This window comes from Pogonomyrmex barbatus, unplaced genomic scaffold, assembly GCF_055798465.1.
Source record: "Pogonomyrmex barbatus isolate J1 unplaced genomic scaffold, ASM5579846v1 scaffold3, whole genome shotgun sequence".
Classification (NCBI taxonomy): domain Eukaryota; kingdom Metazoa; phylum Arthropoda; class Insecta; order Hymenoptera; family Formicidae; genus Pogonomyrmex; species Pogonomyrmex barbatus.
Genome location: NW_028297127.1, coordinates 8279818 through 8299447, shown reverse-complemented (window position 1 = coordinate 8299447; position 19630 = coordinate 8279818). Strand labels below are relative to the sequence as shown.

Sequence of the window (19630 nt, the reverse complement as noted above, 5' to 3'; positions counted from 1 at the left end):
ATTGCAATACCTTCCACAACATTTCCCTTGGACAATTTTGCTCTAACTGAGCGAGAATTTCCTTCATCACTGACCAATTGGGAATGCGCCATGCACTTTCCAAAACGAGGAAGGGATTATTGTAATTGTTATGCCCACCTAGTTCCAGAAGAATTTCCCACTGATTCTGTTCTTTCACAGTACGTTCCCAATGTTTCTCCCAGAGAAGCATTTCCATGTTGAGATGATAGGGAGCCGGAGTCAACGCAAAGTCCTGCCGGAATTTCGTCATACACACCTCGTACGCTCCTTGTGCCTGCTCGAAGAATCCTTGCTGTTCTAATGCAATCGCATGCAGGGTCTCCTTGTAATGCGCAGGCCTCTTTTGCCATAAACCTGACCACATGTCCTCCTCACAGAGCAACGAGTACATCTCTGAGAGCATATTCATCACCTCGTAATAAGGACTGAGGCATTCAACTTGCTCGGTCTCGTCGGGCGAACGATATACATCGGGCTCGCTTCTGTTCTTCGCATTACCACCGTTATTATCTGCCGCCATCTCAACACCCATCTGCTCTAAACTTAAAGTTATTCGATGCCAAACATTGTGTGATCTGCCCAGATATTTCATTACTGCTGGTGCTATGGCCACCGGAGGATTGCAGTGCGCCAATGATTCCAGAAAAGTACCCAGCGCGCTCGGATGGCAATCTTTTTGAATAACGTGTGCACCACTAGCTACGAATGGTGGCACTTCTGCCATTATAGCAGTGAGATAGGGTTCCTCCAAGTTAGACCATATTCGTGGGAACGTGTCCAACCAGACTCGTTCTGCCAGACCTGTATCCAAGTGGCAGAGTTGAGCGGTCGCCAGCAACAGTTGTTCCGTTCTGATTTTCTTTGCGTTTTCCATAAAATGTATCTGTTTGCGGATCATCTGCGTCAGACTGGGTTTCTCAGTGATTTCATCAGCGACGACGATGGCACTCGTGAAATCCGGAGAATTCATCAGATTGGACATCCAAGCGTCCACCTCGAGAACTGTCTCTTTTAAATCTCCTTCAGCTTCGGTATCGTGTGACTGCACTTCGTCAGCGCGATCGAGACGGCAGACAAAGTGCGTTTGATCCTTGCTATCCTTTTCCATGCCTCCCTGCATGATGGACGAGATACTGGGCAACAAGAGATCCTCATTGGTCATTTGTACCATAGTAGCCGGGTTTACGGTAGCCAACAGTAATTCGATACACTGTTTAATCCAATAGTGGGGTCCTATGTTCTCCCAATTCTGGCTGACAACAATGTACAAAATACGATCGACTAATCGCCTCTTCATCGAATTATCGAATACTTCGAAGAATTTCGCTCTTACTTGTGGTTGTACACAGCGTAGACCGGCCAGGAAAGCTTGTTCCAATTTACATGCCAATTCCGTCACCTTCAAGCTTTCATCACGGTAAACATAATTCACTAGCTCTAAGAATTGCTTATTTAGCTCCAAATCTTCAGGAAAGCGTTTCTCGACGTATTGCATCATTTTTACCAGCAGAATAGATTTCTCGCGCAAACTTGGAGCTTGATTAATCGCGATAGTACTCTTATTTTTCATCCATTCCTCCAATATCTTCGTGATGGCTTTCATCACTTTAACATCTTGCGTCTTTTCGATCAAACCAACCAAGATTGTACCTATGAACGATTTGCGCATATCGACACTCATTACTGCTACACGATTTTTCACTAAGTCTAGACTGAGAATTAACAATTCGTTTGTAACTGGATTGCTCTCGGTTTGTGTGGGGTGCAAATGCTCTTTTGTCATCCTATGTAGTACTCTCATAAATGGAGTTATCAAACGATCGATATAACTAGGATTGTTTGTGCAGGCTGCTTTAAGCATCATAAGCGTACCGAAAAGTGAGCTCGGCATGGCTGTACTCGTCTTTTCATAAGTGGTCAGACCTTCAGCTATAAATCTACCTACAGTTGAGTACAATGTGTCTAGTTCCTCATACTTGGACGCTACGTTTGTAGATGTTTGTTCGGCCGGAAAAATCGTCATTAATCGTGACAACAAGGCGTGTACTAAACGTATGATTTTAGTATTACTACTGGCGATACATGCACTTATTCCTCGTTGCAAAGGTTTAAAACTAACAAGTATCTGTTCACGTTTCATTACGCCCAACAGAAATGTTAATACTTCTAGAGCTGTGCTGATATTAGCATAATTGGGCTGAGTGTTATCCACACTAGCGAGAACTTTATCGAGCCAAGCCAGTTTTAAATCACATTGTTCAGCAACCCAAACATCAGGTTTAAGTGCCATCTTCAATAAAGCAACACAACGTCTAGATATTTGTTCGCCTGGATTACCATGGATCGTTGTTACATCGTTCGCTTGACATGCGAGACGCAGTAAGAAATTTAAAACGGCGTCTGAATGAGATCTTTCGATGGGCTTCGTTGATCCCGGCTCGAGTCTAGGTAAAATGAGAGGAACGGGACTGTTACTGGGTGGTGTTATCTGTGAGCTCATGCGTTTACCAGATGGATCTTCGATAAGCGTGCGTTTAATGCCTGATGGTTGCACGATGGTCTTAGATTCCGTAGCTTCGGCTTCTTCTTTGATTCTATATAGCTCCCATTTTACGATAACTTCCGCTAACTCAAGAGCCAGTCGCCTGTGTTCGACAGTAGCAGTTTGAGTGCATCCTATACGTTGAATCGAGTTTACTATATGTTGGACTAGATGATGCCTAACGGGGTAATAAACCTTATAGTGCCTTACAACTAATTGCAAAATATGAGATAACTGCTGCATAGAGTGACCCTCTTCCACTATAATCTTTTTTGTCCAATGAGTTAACATAGTATTACCATCTTCCATCCGTACAGGCATTGCAGGCGTCAATATTTCTAATGCCTGCCGTACAACATTACGCGCATCCACGGCATGTGCCTTCAGCAAACTATGAAACACTTGTAATACTATGCGTTTATGAATTGCAAATTTAGCAATTATATGACTAAGAAGAAGATGTCCATGGTACCTAGTCGTTGGATCCACGCAATTTTTGCCTAATAGACAAGGCCAAGCGAAAGTCATCAAACGACGTAGTTTATTTCCTTGCTTCTTGTTAGTTACATCGTGAATATGCTGCGATGCCTGTTCCACTAGCAGACAGGAGAATTGTAATAGAGAAATGCGAACACAGTCAGCGGAGCCGAACGGATTGTCCGGATCAATTATCTTGCTAATAAATACCGACACAACATTCTCCGCTTGATCATCCTTATAAGGCATCGGTGCACCTCCGACCAGTTTTGTACCTTCGCCTCGTTCGAAGCTTATCGCAAAACATGGAATTATAATCAGCTGCAGAACATTGGCCTTCAACTCCTGTGACATATTGTTCGTAGGAAAATGTTCGACGAATCGGAAAAAAGCGCTTCTTTTCCATTCAACAGTGTATTCCTGCGCCACTGTATTTTCTAAGAAATCTCTCAAAAACTGAAAATCCGGCACAAACCGGTCGCACGTGGCTCGAAGTAGTTGAAATAGCAGATCGATATCATTCGGTTGATGACGGAAATAATGTAGCAGAATCTTTACAATGTGTTTCGGCTCCTTCCAGTGGCAATATTCGACGCCCTCGACTTTCTTGTGCAGCGCCTGATAATCATCGTTGTACCAGATCTGTTTCAATGCGCCTACCAATTGGCTCTGGGTAGAGAACCATTGCTCGTCGTATTTAATGAGAATACCGATGATCTTAATCGCTCGATACTGAACTTCGCTCTTCTCCATATGAGTCAAATTGGAGTTTGTTTGTGAGTGAGCGAGCAACATCGTGACAAGCCGCGCCGTACTATTGTGCAAAATATCGCGGAATGGTTTGCCATCTTTATGGCTAATAAGATACTCCAGATATCTGCTCCATTGTTGATCTTTGATATTGCTGTCATGTAAAAATAGATTGAGCGCGTCTGTCGGATAACGAAGGAGACATTTCATCAGAGGTTCTCTAAAAGGACTGGAGACCTCAACTAGAAGTGATTTTTCAGTTTGTAATATGAGTCTGCAGAGAGCGTCGTTAAATTTAGGAAGTGATGCCGGGATGTTGTGATATATCCCGATAATAATGGTAATCTTTTGTTCGTTTTCACCAGACTTTGATATACCCTTGTGGGACTGAATCAAATTTTCCAAAAATTTCTTCACATGTTGCAGCATCTGTTCGCAGAGAGTAACACTAAAAGTGCTTGGAAAGAGCTGCGTTAAATACGATAGTCTTCTGACGCAATTCAAACTTAGATTTCTGTGATCGCCCAGCGTCAATAGCATAGGCCGCATCATCGAATGAACGGATTCCATGTCGAGTTGAAAACCGGAGATAAATGTCTTCATACATTCAAAGGCTGTTTCTTGCAATTCGGCATTGGATCTTTCTAGAGTTTTGTAAAGAACTTGAAGTATCTTTTCTCGCCAGCCTACCGCGCAATGGTAAATTACGAGTGCTCGTAAGGCTGACTTTCTTAAGGGTGTCAAATTCGTAACCGATTTATAGCAAGCTACTTTGTTGAGATTAGCCTCATCTGCTTCACAGATATTTACCAAATCCTGGAAAAATACTTTATGTTCCTGCGTATTTGAATCGATGGTGAAAAGTTGTGGATTCAAAGCAGCACAGAATGTATTACCATCCATCAAACCAATCTGTGCATTGGTAGATTGATGTCTCAGGAGATGTTTCTTGGGTGGTATCATTTCTGCTAGAACTTCTTTATGTGGCTCCATGACTTTAGCCACTGATTTATTTTGTATTTCGGCGAGTTGACGTAAAGAGGTCATAGCCTGTTCGCGTACAATCGTATGCGGTGACGTCACCTGTTTGACTAGTTCGCGAGTGACCTCGTACAGACTCTTGCTTTGCGCTTCTCTCAGTTCCATGTTGCCTTCTTGAATACCAGGATTCACGCAAACTCGTAACATTTTTCTTAGATTTTCCTTCGCCATATCGATTGCACCATTGGATACTTCATCGGTTAGATCCATCATCACGAATATGAGAGCCTTCAAAAACATGAATAAATGATTAAGAACCCACTTGGTAGCCATTCGTTCGAATAAAAACTTTATCGCTATGCAACCACCCAATTTGGCGTACCAGGCGCGCTCATAACATAATGAACACATTCTCTCTGCCAAATACTCCATAAAAGGCAATTGGCAGGCCCGCTCCTTGGAACCTAGAATATTGGTTGCTGTTTCCAATATCAGCATAAGCGCTAAATATCCGACTTTATATAGTTCCCTTTCGTCATGAGCCATTATAACGGCGAGAGCATCGATCAAAACAAGCGGATCTTGACCTTGTATATCCTTGCGAATTTCCCGTTCCGTCCAACTAAAAAGACCAGCTTGTTGCGCTATCGCAATCATAGTGTAGTGTCTTACGATAGAAACAACGGTCTCGAGTACCGATGGTCTCAATTCTTTGATCTCCGCGGCAACAAACATGCCAGTCAATGCGATCTGCTGTACATTTCGCGCTACTGCATCAGGGCATCTATAGTGTGATCCTTGCTGAGGCGATATCTCGCTTTCTTTAAAACTTGAATGAGTAAACAGATCATACCACAGATATGCAGCATCGTCCATTTTTAAAGATGCTGCTAAGTAGCAATATATGATCTCCCAACATTGCTTGCGATAGAACAAATCTGTTGTAGAAGCTTTCAATGCATTAAACGCAGCCTCAATTACCTTTTCCATTGGAAAATCGATCGATTGAGAAAGTCCTTGGAAGTAGACTACTACGTTAGGCGAATTGGTTTCACGATCGTTATACTCTAATTTCTGTGGCTCGATCATCATTCTTCGATTTCCACCGCCAAATTTGCCAAGAACTCGAAAGGCAACGTGAGCTTGATCATTAGAATTATGTAACGTCCTCCAGAGTGCTTGCATTAATTCTGCACGAATTGGTTGTATATGCTCGTATAAAAAATCTGGTTGAAGATTGTCTACGCATAATTCCAGAGTACGCAGACCTTGACTCACCAAACAGTAACTTCCATTAAGAGCGGAAACTAATGGATCCATCAACATTGGAAGGTATGGCAAGAGTGAACTAAGACGCACTGGAACGGTTAAACACAATTCTACAAAGAGATCTTTCATATGTTGTCTATGTAAACCAGATTGCAACCTATTCAATCCTTCCAACATGTTAGGGAGCAGAGGTAAGAATTCTTGATATAATAAATCGTGTGAACCTCCTCCAATAGATCGGAACAGTGCGCGCAATAGCAGAAAATAATTGTACGGTTCTTTCGCCGACATAGCGAGTTCCATAGCACGATTCACGATTAGATTCAAATGTGGCCGTAACATGTGCTCATTTTCAGCTGGGAAGAGAGATACGCTGCCAAAAACAAGCTTAAATAATTTCAGATACAAGTTGCTACGTTCCACGTTAGAACCCATTTCGCTCATTCGCTCCAATAGATATTCTACTAGTATTGTCGCGAATGTCGATGAGATTGTGTGACTCGATAAGAAAGCACTCCCAATTATTTGCAGGGCACAGTTCTTGAATATCCTCTCAACCATATAATCTATGGATACGGAGAATATCTCTTGGAATGTTTGGGGGTTCATTTGCGTAAACACATTCCCAAAAAGATCTAACACCTCTTTTTCTTCTCTCGTTCGTATAGTTTGAGATTGTGCTGGTCTACCTGGTTGCGCAGGAACACCGACCGTAGGTGGTCCTATTGTAAAGATATCTAGAGCCGGCAACGCCCATTTAACAAGCTGTATGTAGATCAAAGTTTCCTTCGGTTGAAGCTGATTAGATTGCGTTACTTCGCTGGTTCTGTTGATGCAATTAGATGTTATAGCCTTAGCACCGTGTACCAAGCTCTTCACTAGATTCCTATAATCCGCCACGTTGTAGCTCATTGCTTGCGAGGTCGGAAAACCGAATTTTGATTTTGGTGGTTCTTTTTCCTCATTTACATCGATACACGGTTTTGTATCCTCGGCTGTATTGTCCGTAATAGTGGGTCGCAACTGTTTCGTTTTGTTTCGTAAAATTGGAATATAGATCTTGGCAATGGTTTTAAATTTCAAGACGAAAACCAACAGAATACGCATCAATAATTCCCGTCCTTGACTGCTGTTTTCAGCGTCAGATCTTTGTCTAACTGTATCCACCAAGTTCATCAATAACTTACATGAAACCATTTGAACAGCTGTAGGCAGAGTTTGATCAAGCAGATTTTTACCATATAAATGTACTGCTCTGGAAACATCACTGAGGGGTAACTGAAGTCTTACATGATGAACCAAATCAGCAAGTGTAGAATAAGCCAGCGGTCTAAGGACCTCATGAGCGGTCCAACCATGGCCAATAAAAATATCTTCATTGAAGAAAATTTCCATATGTGGGATAAAGTGATTTCGCAGATCCGTAGCAAGTATATGACGCGAAGCTATTACTAATTCCTTGCGTAAATGAGCTACTTCCATGGGACAGAGAGTAAATAAACCTAGTATACCTTTGACTAACATTGTACTGTTTTGAGATATTAAATCTTGATACGATCTTATGACGTATGCGAGAAATGAAAGTGTCTTAACTTGTGCACCCATAAAGTCAACAAAGACTTCCTTATTGAATCCGGGTGATGCTCGATGTTGGGGACTAGGTTGTAGTGATATGGTCGTTATTACAATTGGAACAAAGTTTGACACTTCTTGATGTACGTTTTGCTTGTATAACTGATTCAACAATACTACAATTATTGGCAATTCTTGAAGCACTTTGAGAGATAACACTGCTTTTGGAATCAAATTATACTGAAAATAATAAAAAATATCTTAATTAAATATCTAATTCTAATCCTTTCTTTTTCATTCACGTTGTATCTTCAATTATGCTCTATACATGAATTATATAATAAAATTTTAATGAGATAGATTTAATATTAAATAAGTAAATAAAAGAATATATTTACCGTCACGACAGTACCATCAGCTGCTTTCTTTTCACTTTGTATCGCTGTAATCGTGAACGTTTCTTTTAATAAGGCTTCTATGTTAATTTCTGACAAATCTTTTACGCGTAGAGGAGAACGTGGTTCAAATATTTTTGATAAATTTTTTGGCAATTCGCTATACACTGATTTGACAAATTGAAGGAAGTATTGTATCTATAAATAGAAACAGAAAAAATGATAAAACAATGATATTTTAAAAATATCATATATTTTAAAATAAATAATAATTGGCAAGAATTTCAAGCCAATCTTTGTCTCGTGTATATGTGTGTCAATTTATAGAAGATTGATTGAAGAGTTTAGAAATTATAAGTAGAAAATATAAAAAATTATATTTGGAATATAAGAAAAATAAAAGAATATTGATTTATTATTCCACTATTATAAATAAATCATAATAATGGAAATAAACCAATATATACAAGGTAAAGCAAAAATTACTATCATTTTGAATATTTTCAAACTTATGAGAGCAAGAGAAAAATTTATCTAACAGAAACATGATACAGAAGCATTTGTTTTATGGTGATAACATCTTTTTTTTTTTTTAGATAGAATAGCTTTGAAGATTTGAAAGTCGAATAGTAAAAAATGATATGCAAATGAATAGGTTATTAAAGAAAGAATATTACTTACATCCGGATTAAATATCGGTTTATATTGCTTATGTAGATCAATAATGATACGTAAACACACCAGCACGTTTTCTTCATTATCTGTTTCTAGTAATTTGAATGTAAGAGTTAGAATTTGCCTGACATACGGGCGCAAGTATTCGTTACTCGGTAATCTGTGTATCATTTCCAGAATCAATTTTCTAACTTGTTGGATATTATATTCTGATATGAAGTGCGGTTCTCCCTCTTGCAATATTTTCAGAAAGATCTTCATCATATGATCCAGAAATGTTGAATATTGTGATGAACACATAATGATCTGTAATTAATTTTTAAATATATATTTCTCAAAAGATTAATTTAGAATTATTTTGATGTACCATCATTCTTGTGGTATAATTTATATGCTAATACCTCAAAATTTTCTGATAATTCTTGGGCTGCCTTTAATTTTAGCTCATCTTTCGAAACTGGATCAGCCAGCATGGTCACATATGACAGATATGTATTCATTTGCGCCATTGGATTGGATGCCATTTTGATCGTTATGTAAAATCCTTGATGATTACTACAAAAAATTCATTAAAAAATCTGTACAGAAAATCAATATTTAAAATATTAATATTCAATATAGAAAATATGTAAGATAACTTAAAATAATATCAAAATATATTATAAATTACTATAATACTATAAATTATAAATAATTATATAACTATAAATTACTACATAAAATATTTTTCTTAATTTACAATTTTTGGATATTTAAAGCAAAAATGTTGGACATTAAAAGCTATTTATTATTACTCCTTAATTAAAGCATGCTTTACATTAATAAGTTTATATTAAATATTAATTAATTTATATAATACAATACATTTATTTGATACAAATGTCAAGCTATCCAACGGAATATATACATGTCCTAAAATCAATGGTTCAATCTTGTGTAAACAAGCCTTAGCAACCACTTTGCACGGTAACTAAAATCTTTTTTCATTTATAGTATACAATTGAATTTTATAAAGAGAATATGTGCTGTGTGTGTAATGTGACTTTTGTATAATATATAATATTGTGTAAGTTATATATACTAAATAATGTAAGAATCTTATAAAAAAATAAGGCACTCAAATGCAAATGTGATACAAACTTTACGTAATTCATGAGATACTATATTTTTATTATGGATATATAACATACTGGAAACGTAGTACTGGGTTCAGTTTGTTAGCATTGCTGTAAGCGATAAGACGCAGTTTCGATTGATTTAAATTTCTAACTCAGAGATCCACGTAAGAAAACAAAAACCAAAAAAAAAATGGATGAAATAACGATTGATTCAATTTTTTCGGGATCTTTAAAATCCCTACCGCCTGTCAGTTCAAAAATTGTGCGAATATTTACAAGTTCGACCTTTACTGGTAAGTTATTAATAGTTATCATAGAAAATCATAAAAGTATAAGTATAGAAAATATATTTTAATATTAAAAGATGTAAAAGAAAGCATAAAGACAATGTAAAATAGTCAAAATCACAATATGAAATGACAATGACCGTGTATCTATTGTCAATTATATTTTAGACACAACAATGGAAAGAAATACTTTAATGGCCCAGTGTTATCCCAAACTTAAAGATTACTGCAGAGAAAAACATGGTTTAGAATTTCAGGTAAGCTTTCAATTTGGGTAAAAAAGATAATAATATAGAACGTTGAGATGAGCTGTCTACCAAATTCCGATATATATAGAAAAACATAAGTTATACATACTGAGAAATTGATTTTCACGGTGCCAGGTACCGATATTGCATTATATGATTCAACCTTTTCATGTTAATCCTTGATAAGGATCGAGCAAACTTGATAACTATTTGTGTAGGTTACATATATATTATACAATTAAATATATTTATATATCGGCACACAAAATCAGTTGTGATTACATACGTTTTACTTATCTAATTAATAATTTAGTTTAACAATAGCATAAACTAATATGTTGTTATAGAAATTAAAATTTATCTTACAAAGATGTTTAAATGCGTTTTTATAGGTAGTTGATATGAGATGGGGCGTACGTGACGAAGCTACTGATGATCATATGACTACGGAGCTGTGTATGAGAGAAATAGAAAATTGTCAAAGACTCTCCATGGGACCTAATTTCGTTGTTAGTAAATAGAATATTTGTTATAATTTAAATATTTTAATTCTTCAAAAGTTCAAATTACTTGTCAAAATCGCAAAAAGAAATTTTCAATAACTAATAAATACATATTTCATAACATATCCAAATGATGTTGATTTATAATTTCAAAATTAGATTTGACTTTCAAATTAGACAATAGAGAATCGAACAATTTTGAAATCTTAACATTAAAAGACTACCAAGTTACTAATCATAAGAAACAAGTACAACAAGTATCTTCGCAGGTATTTCTTGGACAGAAATACGGATATCGTCCTATACCGACATATGTCCTCAGTTCGGAACTAGAAATGTTAAGAACAGAATTGGAGGATCAAGGGATGGACGTTACTCTTTTAGACAAGTGGTACAAGAAGGATAGCAATGCTGTACCGCCTACAAGTATATTACAACCGATCTCGTCTATTCTTAAAAATTTTAATAATAAAGTAAACAATTTTCGATGTTTTATAATTGTACTCGTCTGATGCATCGCCTGTCAATTGATTATTATATAATTATTTCTTTCTTATATATGTCTATTTTGTGTATGTTTAAGAGAATACCCAAATTGCAACAAGAGGATCAGGCAATTTGGTGGGACACCATGTGCAAAATGCAAAAATTGTTCAGGAAAGGCGCACAATCTTTGTATAATGCTGGCAAATTTGACAAGGACACGATGCACAATTATTTCATGTCCGGTAAGAGAAATGTAATAGATAATGAAATAAAAAAGTAGTTCGGCATAACAATATTGATGAAATAATAAAAAATCGTACGTCCTCTGTTAATGGAGATAATTTTTTAAATATATAATCTTTTAAATATTAAATACATTACATTTAAATATAAATTTTTTCATTAATAAAATTTTTATTGATTAGACATTAAACTTTTGTAGTCCTATATCTAACCAAATTTGATAAAATACTTATGATAATTGCATTGTTTTCAAAGAACCACATCACGTATACATACGTACACTGTAGGAAAAAAATGTGTTGAATTTAACATAAATCGCATGTCCCAAACGGTTCACTCAAAACTTAGTTTAACATAATATGGATGTGTTAAGTAATAATACCGACATTATGTTAATATTTTAACAAAAAAGAAATACTCTTGATCTTAATTTGAAATTAATTGTGTGTTACAATTAACATAATTTTTATGATAAAATAATATAAATTTAATAAAATAATATTAAGTTTTATGATAAAATAACATGTTGAGTCGCGTCAAAATTCAAGACTGTGCCGAAACCACACAAAGAATAATAACAAGTCATCCCCTGTTATAGAGTAAAACCAACATTTTTTTTGTGTAAATTTTAACATATTGAATAAATACGTACGAATTGTGTTATTTTAACACATTTCTTAAATCATTTTAATAATTTTACATTTTATATTTATTAAGATCACTTAACATAGTAAACATGTGTTAAATTTACATATAAATATGTAGGTTATTTAATACAAAAATTTTAAGGATCGATTTTAACATAAATACAAAATGTTTTTTACTATGTATTTTTTCATTTTTGATTTTTTCATATAAAGAAAGCGGAACTTTTTTATATGGAACTGTAGAACTATAAAAAGTGCTGCTGGAATTCTACTTGTTTTTTTTATACTAATTATACTAATTTATACTAATAGAATGTCATGCTAAGTTCACAGATTCGAAACTATGTCGAAATCACACAAAGAATAATAACAGGTCATTTCCACTTCTGTTATAAAGCAAAATCAATATTTTTTAAAGTAAATTTTAACATACTTATTAAATACGTAAAAATTGTGTTATTTTAACACATTTTTAAAATCATTTTAATAATTTTACATTTTATATTTGTTAAAGTCAATTAACATAGCAAAGACATGTGTTAAATTTACATATAAATATGTAGATTATTTAATATAAAAATTTTAATCAGCAAATTTTTTCACAAAAATACACAAATTTTCTAACAGTGTAATTATAATGTGCAAATTGTGCTTTAAACTGTGCATAATCATAAATTCTTCCAAATAATAAAAATTTTTTTCTTCACGATTGGATCGCCAATCAAGCAAAAGAGAAAAGACATTTCATCCTCGCTATTTGTGAAAAATAATTTAAGTCAATAACAAGAGAACCAAGTGTCCCCTTCCTCCGATTTTAATGAACTACGAATATGTTAAAATATGGACAAAAATAAGAGACACGTATTTTTTTATAAGTGCTGAGCTGCATGTTAAGTGGGTGAAACTTCCCTTTAAAAAAAACGATTTTTTTCTTTTAAAGCGAATATCGTCAAAACTATAACAGATAGAAAAAAAGTTTTATACAAAAGTAAATCGTTTAAAAAGTACTTTATAAGAAAAATAAAAAAGATTTTTTCTAACTTTTTTTTAAGTTTCCCCTACCATTCTGTATCTATATCTTTAATTTGGAAATTTTTTAATGACCAAATTAAAAATTATTTTTATATGAATTCAATCATATATGATAAATTTATTTTTTAAAATATCATTTTTGAGAAATAATTATAAATTCCTACGTATACACGCTACCCGCTCTATGCGCTCGACTCTTTGCGTTGAACGAATTTCGTCTCATACTGCACTGATTACGTAAGAGAGCAAATTAATACAGTACATTGAATATTGAAATAAGAGTTTTATAATAATAATAATAGTAGTAATAATGTTAAAAGTAATAATAAAATAGCAGTGAGTTTATTAAAACGTTAAAGTCAGTCAAATATTTTGATGATATGTTAACGTATATACTAAATACTTTGGACAATTAAATACAAATTATTATATAATTAAAGAAAACAAATTATTTTATTTACAAAACATCGTTTAACTTTGATTATAGACCAGCTAATTGCTTAAAGTTTGGTTTTTCTTTTATTATGCATAGGAATAATAAAAAAAAAATTATGTAATAGTCTCAAGACTTTGAGAACTTCTTCATATTTTATTATTAACTTTATGATTTTTGTACATGTTACTGAAAGAATACAACCGTTAGATGTATATGATTTATGGAAGAATTTTATCAGACATTTTTCAGATATCGTCATGCTTCTAGGTTTTGAGGTAAACAAAGTATTATCGGAAAAAACCGGGAAACCTTGGAATTCTGAGGGGATTTAGTTTTTCTCCTTAAAAATCATGAATTTTCATAGAATTTCATTAGTATTCAAAGAAATTTTTAAATTTTATTTTCAAATTTGAATTTTATTTCTTTTTGACAAAATTATTTCTTATATTTTAGAGGTTCATCTTTTTTTAAAAATAACATCTTTTATTTTATATTTTTATATATATTTCTGTTATATGTCAAATGTTTAAATAGTGTTTTATAGTAATCCTCTGATAAATATATTATCCAGATTAACTTCGTTACTAATAAATCAATATTAAGTGTACAGTTCCATAATATTATTTAATTATTTTAATATTATTTAATTAATATAATTTATAATAATATTCCTTATCATCACGCGTTGTGTATTTAACTATTTTTCAAAGTCTGTATCTCCGATAAGTTAAATCCATGTATCATAAACAAATTGTTATATGGTTCTTCATCTTTTTTTTCTTTAGTATTTTTCAATTTAATATTCAAATCCCAAGTAGTTTTCCTTTATAATTAAATAATTAAAGAATATTAAAAATCTTGTGTAATAAAATAAATTTATTTTAAAGCTGCTTTAAAAAATTTTATAAATTTCCTGGAATTTTGATTAAAATTCCTAGAAAATCCGGGAATTCTCAGGAAATTTATTTATAAAATTTGAGTACACACCCTGGGTAAAGTTTCATTCAAGAAACATTATTTTAAAATTACAATTCCATAATCAATTTTCATCACCAAGATTTACGAACTTATTCAAATGTGCATAGTAAAAGCGATTATTTAGAATATAAATCACTTGAATTTGATACTCCTGTAGGTTTCTGTTTTAAAAAACAGTCAAAATTAATATATGACATCTGTGATAAAATATCTGTAATTACTCGCGCATGATGAAAAAAAGTCTCTCTATATAATGCATTTCTTTCACTATCATCATCTTTGCAGTATGAACCGTATATATTGAAATTCATTACTTGTAAAGATGATGATTACAAAATTATCATGGCTTAATTATATTACAGTTTATAAAAAATGTATGTTATTTATGTACTCTAAAATAGAAATAAAATAAAATAAAAGTGATAATATTCTACAGGTCGCCTAAAAAGTCTTCAATCGGTAAAATTTCTGGGAAACATATTTGAGAAAAATATATAAAAATTAATTCAAAAACATGTACAAAAATCGTACAGTTATAATAAAATATGAAAAAACTCTAAGAGTTTTGAGATTACATACAGGTCTTTTTTTATTACTCCTGTGTAATAAGAGAAAAACCAAACCTTAAGCAATTAGCTGCAATTAGCTGTTCTATAATCAAAGTTAAATAAACGATGTTTCATAAATATAATAATTTGTTTTCTTTAATAATATAATAATTTGTTTTTAATTGTCCAAAGTATGTACGTTAACATATCGTTAAAATATTTGACTGATTTTTAACAGTTTAATAAACTCATTGCTATTTTATTATTACTTTTAACATTATTATTACTATTATTATTATTATTATAAAACTCTTATTTCAATATTTAATGTACTATATTAATTTGTTCTCTCGTGTAATCAGTGCAGTATGAGACGAAATCGTTCAGCGCGAAGAATCGAGCGCATAGATGGGTACGGATAGCGTGTATACGTAGGGATTTATAATTATTTCTCAAAAATGATATTTCGGAAAATAAATTTATCATATATGGTTGAATTCGTATAAAAATAACCTTTAATTTGGTCATTAAAAAATTTCGAAATTAAAGATATAGATATGGAGTGATAGGAGAAACTTAAAAAAAAGTTAGAAAAAATCTTTTTTATTTTTCTTAGTGTCGGTCCACAATAAGTATTTAATCTTTAAGCCGTAAGAAATTGACCAATCATAGTCGATTATTCTTTTCATATTCGATTATAATTGGTCAATTTCTTATGTCTTAAAGCTTAAATCACCTATTGTAGACCGACACTTATAAAGTACTTTTGAAACGATTTAACTTTTGTATAAAACTTTTTTTTCTATCTGTTATAATTTTGATGATATTAGGTTTAAAAGAAAAAAACCGATTTTTTTAAAGAAGAGTTTTACCTCCCCCCCCCCTTAACATGCAACTCAGCATTTATAAAAAAACGTGTCTCTTATTTTTGTTCATATTTTAACATATTCGTAGTTCATTAAAATCGGGGGGGGGAGCACTTGATTGTGTTCCCTTGTAAGACTTTTAACATTAAAAGATATTTCTTTCAGTCGATGTTCCATATCGTATTATATATATCAATTACAAAGATTTTATATTACCAAAATGAAAATTTATATATATATATATATACATCGACTGAAAGAAATATCTTTTAATGTTAAAAGTCTTACAAGGGAACACAATCAAGTGCTCCCCCCCGATTTTAATGAACTACGAAATATGTTAAAATATGAACAAAAATAATATATTACACACACACACACACACACACACACACACACACACACACACACACACACACACACACACACACACACACACACACACACACACACACACACACACACACACACACACACACACACACACACACACACACACACATACATACATACATACATAAATACTTATTATTAATTCTAAAACAGTGACTGAGCGGGAAGTGATTAACGGCGTGTTGAATGTTAAAAACACGAAAAATCATTGCCTGGCGTATGTGCGATATATAAACAATATTAATCTCCAAAATCTGAGGAAGGCTAGTCTGTTTCTGGATATAGCCAACAGGAGTTTAGACAACGAAGCTTCAAAATTATTGGCCGATCTAAGAGATGAGAGGTTACCAAATAAGATCGAAAGCACGAATCTGCAAAGGTATTTTTCCTGGAGAAACCAAAGTAATTTTTATTGCGATTATCTTAATCGTATAACAATTTATGCAGGTACACAGTAGAATGGATAGGAAGAGAGGGTTTGGATCCTGAAACTCACGGCGAATATCTTCAGCACTTTATCACTCATTTTTATAGAAATATAGTCAAACTCGTAGATCGTGCTATGAGGAAGGAAGACAGTTCCGCTCAAGGACAAATAATAACTGAAATTTTACAACATCTGCACGCTTGTAATAATTCAGTGAAGGTAAAAATTTATTGGTTAAAATATAATATGTAAAATATTAAATTGATTTGAAAATGATTTGTCGTCTTTCAAGTGTTATTTTAAAATCCAAAGTGAAGATTTAAAAAGAAAAACAGAATAAATTATTTCAATAAAAATGTATTAAAATTTTTGGTAGTACTTTTTAATTAATAGAAATTATTAATTAAAAAATGAATGTGATAAATCTATAGACAATTTAATATCTACTTCTCTCACATTTAAAAAAACTCTTGGAATATAATTTTCATGTTAAAGTAAATTAACAAAAATATAACAAAAATGAGATATTTCGGAAATTAGTTATGATCAGAATTAAGCAGCGTGATCCGAAATTTTCAATAAGTAGTGCTATTTCTAATTCCGGATTTTTCACATCACAGGTGTTCTACGGACGCAAGGATACGTTGGAAAGAATAAAAAATTATATGTTAGGCGATAGCGATAAACCATTAGTGCTGTATGGAGAAGGTGGATGCGGCAAGACTTCGTTATTGGCAAAGAGCGCGGGTTTGATCAGCAGCACTTGGTTGATTGATAAAAAACCAATCAGCATAATTCGATTCCTGGGCACTACCCCGGATAGCAGTGCGCTCACGCCTACATTGATTTCAATCTGTCAACAAGTGAGTGCTCAAGTTGTTTTCTGCTTTAAAAGATAACAATAAAATGATTGTGCTGTTTCTAGATTTCGTACAATTATGGATTGCCGTTTGAAGAAATACCGGACGACTTGGTACCACTCACAGCGTATTTTAAATATTTGTTGACTCTAGCTAATACCCAACAGCCTATTTTGCTGTTTTTAGATAGTGTCGATCAGCTGACAGGTGTACAGGGTAACAAATTGTCGTGGTTGCCCACGAGATTACCACCAAACTGCAAGGTAAATGCTGAATATAGTCATAGTCAAATAATGGTCAAATAATGGTAGAAAAAAATAAATTACGGACAAAAGATATATTTTGTTTTTTATAAGTTTTTCATGAAATCGAATGTTATAAATAAATGACAGGGCAATTAATGATTAAATTGCAGTTTGAAATAATCTGATTGCAATGTATCAATGGTGACATGGCAGAAAGGCATAAGTGGCAGAAAATACAAAAATATTGTTAATTTTACAAGATTATCCGCATATTAATAAAAATATATATTTTGATCTTTGATTCGTCTCTTATTCCTTTTGGACTTGACTAATCTCTTCAGTATTTTTTTTGGTTAAACAACCTGTTTTCTGTAATAATCTTATTTTCAGATTTTCGTCGCTTATAATTTCTTGTCGTGTCATTATTGATATATGAGATATATATATATATATATATAATATTATATATAATAATATAATATAATAATATATTGATTATGATTTCTCTCTCTTAATTATATGCCAATGTATTTCGAGGGATGATTTCGAAACAAAAGAATACTCAAAAAATGTTATTTGAATTCTAATAAAAATATTTCAAGTTGTAACAATTTAAATTTTGTAGAGATAAAAGGTCAAATGTTTTATATGGTAAAATACTTTACAGTAATTTTATAGTTAGTCATAATTATAATATGATTTTGCCTGCCTAAATTTCGATCATGTGGATTTTGTATAAAAAAAGTTCCAACTTTGACTAACATATATGTATATGTTTCAGATGATTTTATCTTGCGCAGCGGAGGAGTCAAATCCGGTGATTTCAAGAGATTATCAGTTGCTACGCAGGATGATAGATACCGAAGAGAGCTTCATCGAAGTAACTGCCTTGGGCGAGGATCTGGCTATGGACGTGATAAAGTAAAGAAACGATCAACGTCAATATTATTACGAAGTTGCTAAAAAAAAGGATTTATTTTCAAATCGATGAAAGAGTATTACATTACTTGTCAAAAGTTTAAGTACACACTATCTTTTTTGGCTAAATTAAAAACTGATTAATAAGTTTTCAAAAATATTTTATTGACATAATATAAAAGATCGTTGGATATAAACTATAGTTGATAGTTTATATTTGTTTTGTATTATATCAACAAAATATTTTTGAAGGCATCATTTATATTATTTTTAATTTGACTGTTATTGAAATAATATATGCTCAAACTTTTGACAAGTAATGTACATTTAACTTTTCAAATTCTTTCAATCTTCTTTCAATTTTTATATACATTCTATGTTATTTATAATAGAACAATTCTTGCAGAATGTGGATGAAAACGGCCAAAAGAGATCTGAACAACTACCAATGGCGTCTAGTGGCGAATGCTATATCAAAGTGCTCTCTACCGATTTTCGTGAAGTTGGTGTTCGCCGAGATTTGCCGATGGCGCAGTTATACAAAACCGGCGGACACACATCTGGCCAGTACGGTAATGGACAGCATAATGATGCTGTTCGAAAGAATTGAGAAACAACACGGCAAGATCCTGGTCTTCCACGCTCTGGCTTATATCACGGCTGCCAAGTCCGGCTTATCGGAATCCGAACTCGAGGATCTGATCTCTCTAGAT

The 19630-nt window shown here is 33.0% G+C and overlaps 2 protein-coding genes across 4 annotated transcripts in view; one reads left to right on the top strand and one right to left on the bottom strand.

Moving 5' to 3' along the window:
• The window catches only part of Nipped-A (Transcription-associated protein Nipped-A), a 32428-nt gene that overhangs the window by 5043 nt on the left and 7755 nt on the right, over positions 1 to 19630 (bottom strand). For both annotated transcript variants that reach the window (XM_011638672.3, XM_025218290.2), the window contains 4 exons: positions 9084 to 9237; positions 8689 to 8988; positions 8011 to 8205; positions 11 to 7852 (listed from right to left, as the gene is read on the bottom strand). In XM_011638672.3, the coding sequence (XP_011636974.2) occupies positions 11 to 7852; positions 8011 to 8205; positions 8689 to 8988; positions 9084 to 9206 (8460 nt within the window). In that variant the 5' untranslated portion in view covers positions 9207 to 9237. The remainder of the gene's footprint in view (positions 1 to 10; positions 7853 to 8010; positions 8206 to 8688; positions 8989 to 9083; positions 9238 to 19630) is intronic.
• LOC105427095 (NACHT and WD repeat domain-containing protein 2) overlaps positions 9910 to 19630 on the top strand; it is a 19595-nt gene continuing 9874 nt past the window's right edge. For both annotated transcript variants that reach the window (XR_016139985.1, XM_089080388.1), the window contains exons 1-11: positions 9910 to 10093; positions 10256 to 10344; positions 10728 to 10844; positions 11108 to 11311; positions 11422 to 11566; positions 16621 to 16846; positions 16915 to 17113; positions 17515 to 17757; positions 17820 to 18017; positions 18781 to 18920; positions 19324 to 19630. The exon at positions 19324 to 19630 is cut by the window's right edge and continues 296 nt beyond it. Coding sequence is in view for 1 of the 2 variants with exons in the window: in XM_089080388.1 (XP_088936514.1) it covers positions 9991 to 10093; positions 10256 to 10344; positions 10728 to 10844; positions 11108 to 11311; positions 11422 to 11566; positions 16621 to 16846; positions 16915 to 17113; positions 17515 to 17757; positions 17820 to 18017; positions 18781 to 18920; positions 19324 to 19630 (1971 nt within the window). In the remaining variant the exon portion in view is untranslated. The remainder of the gene's footprint in view (positions 10094 to 10255; positions 10345 to 10727; positions 10845 to 11107; positions 11312 to 11421; positions 11567 to 16620; positions 16847 to 16914; positions 17114 to 17514; positions 17758 to 17819; positions 18018 to 18780; positions 18921 to 19323) is intronic.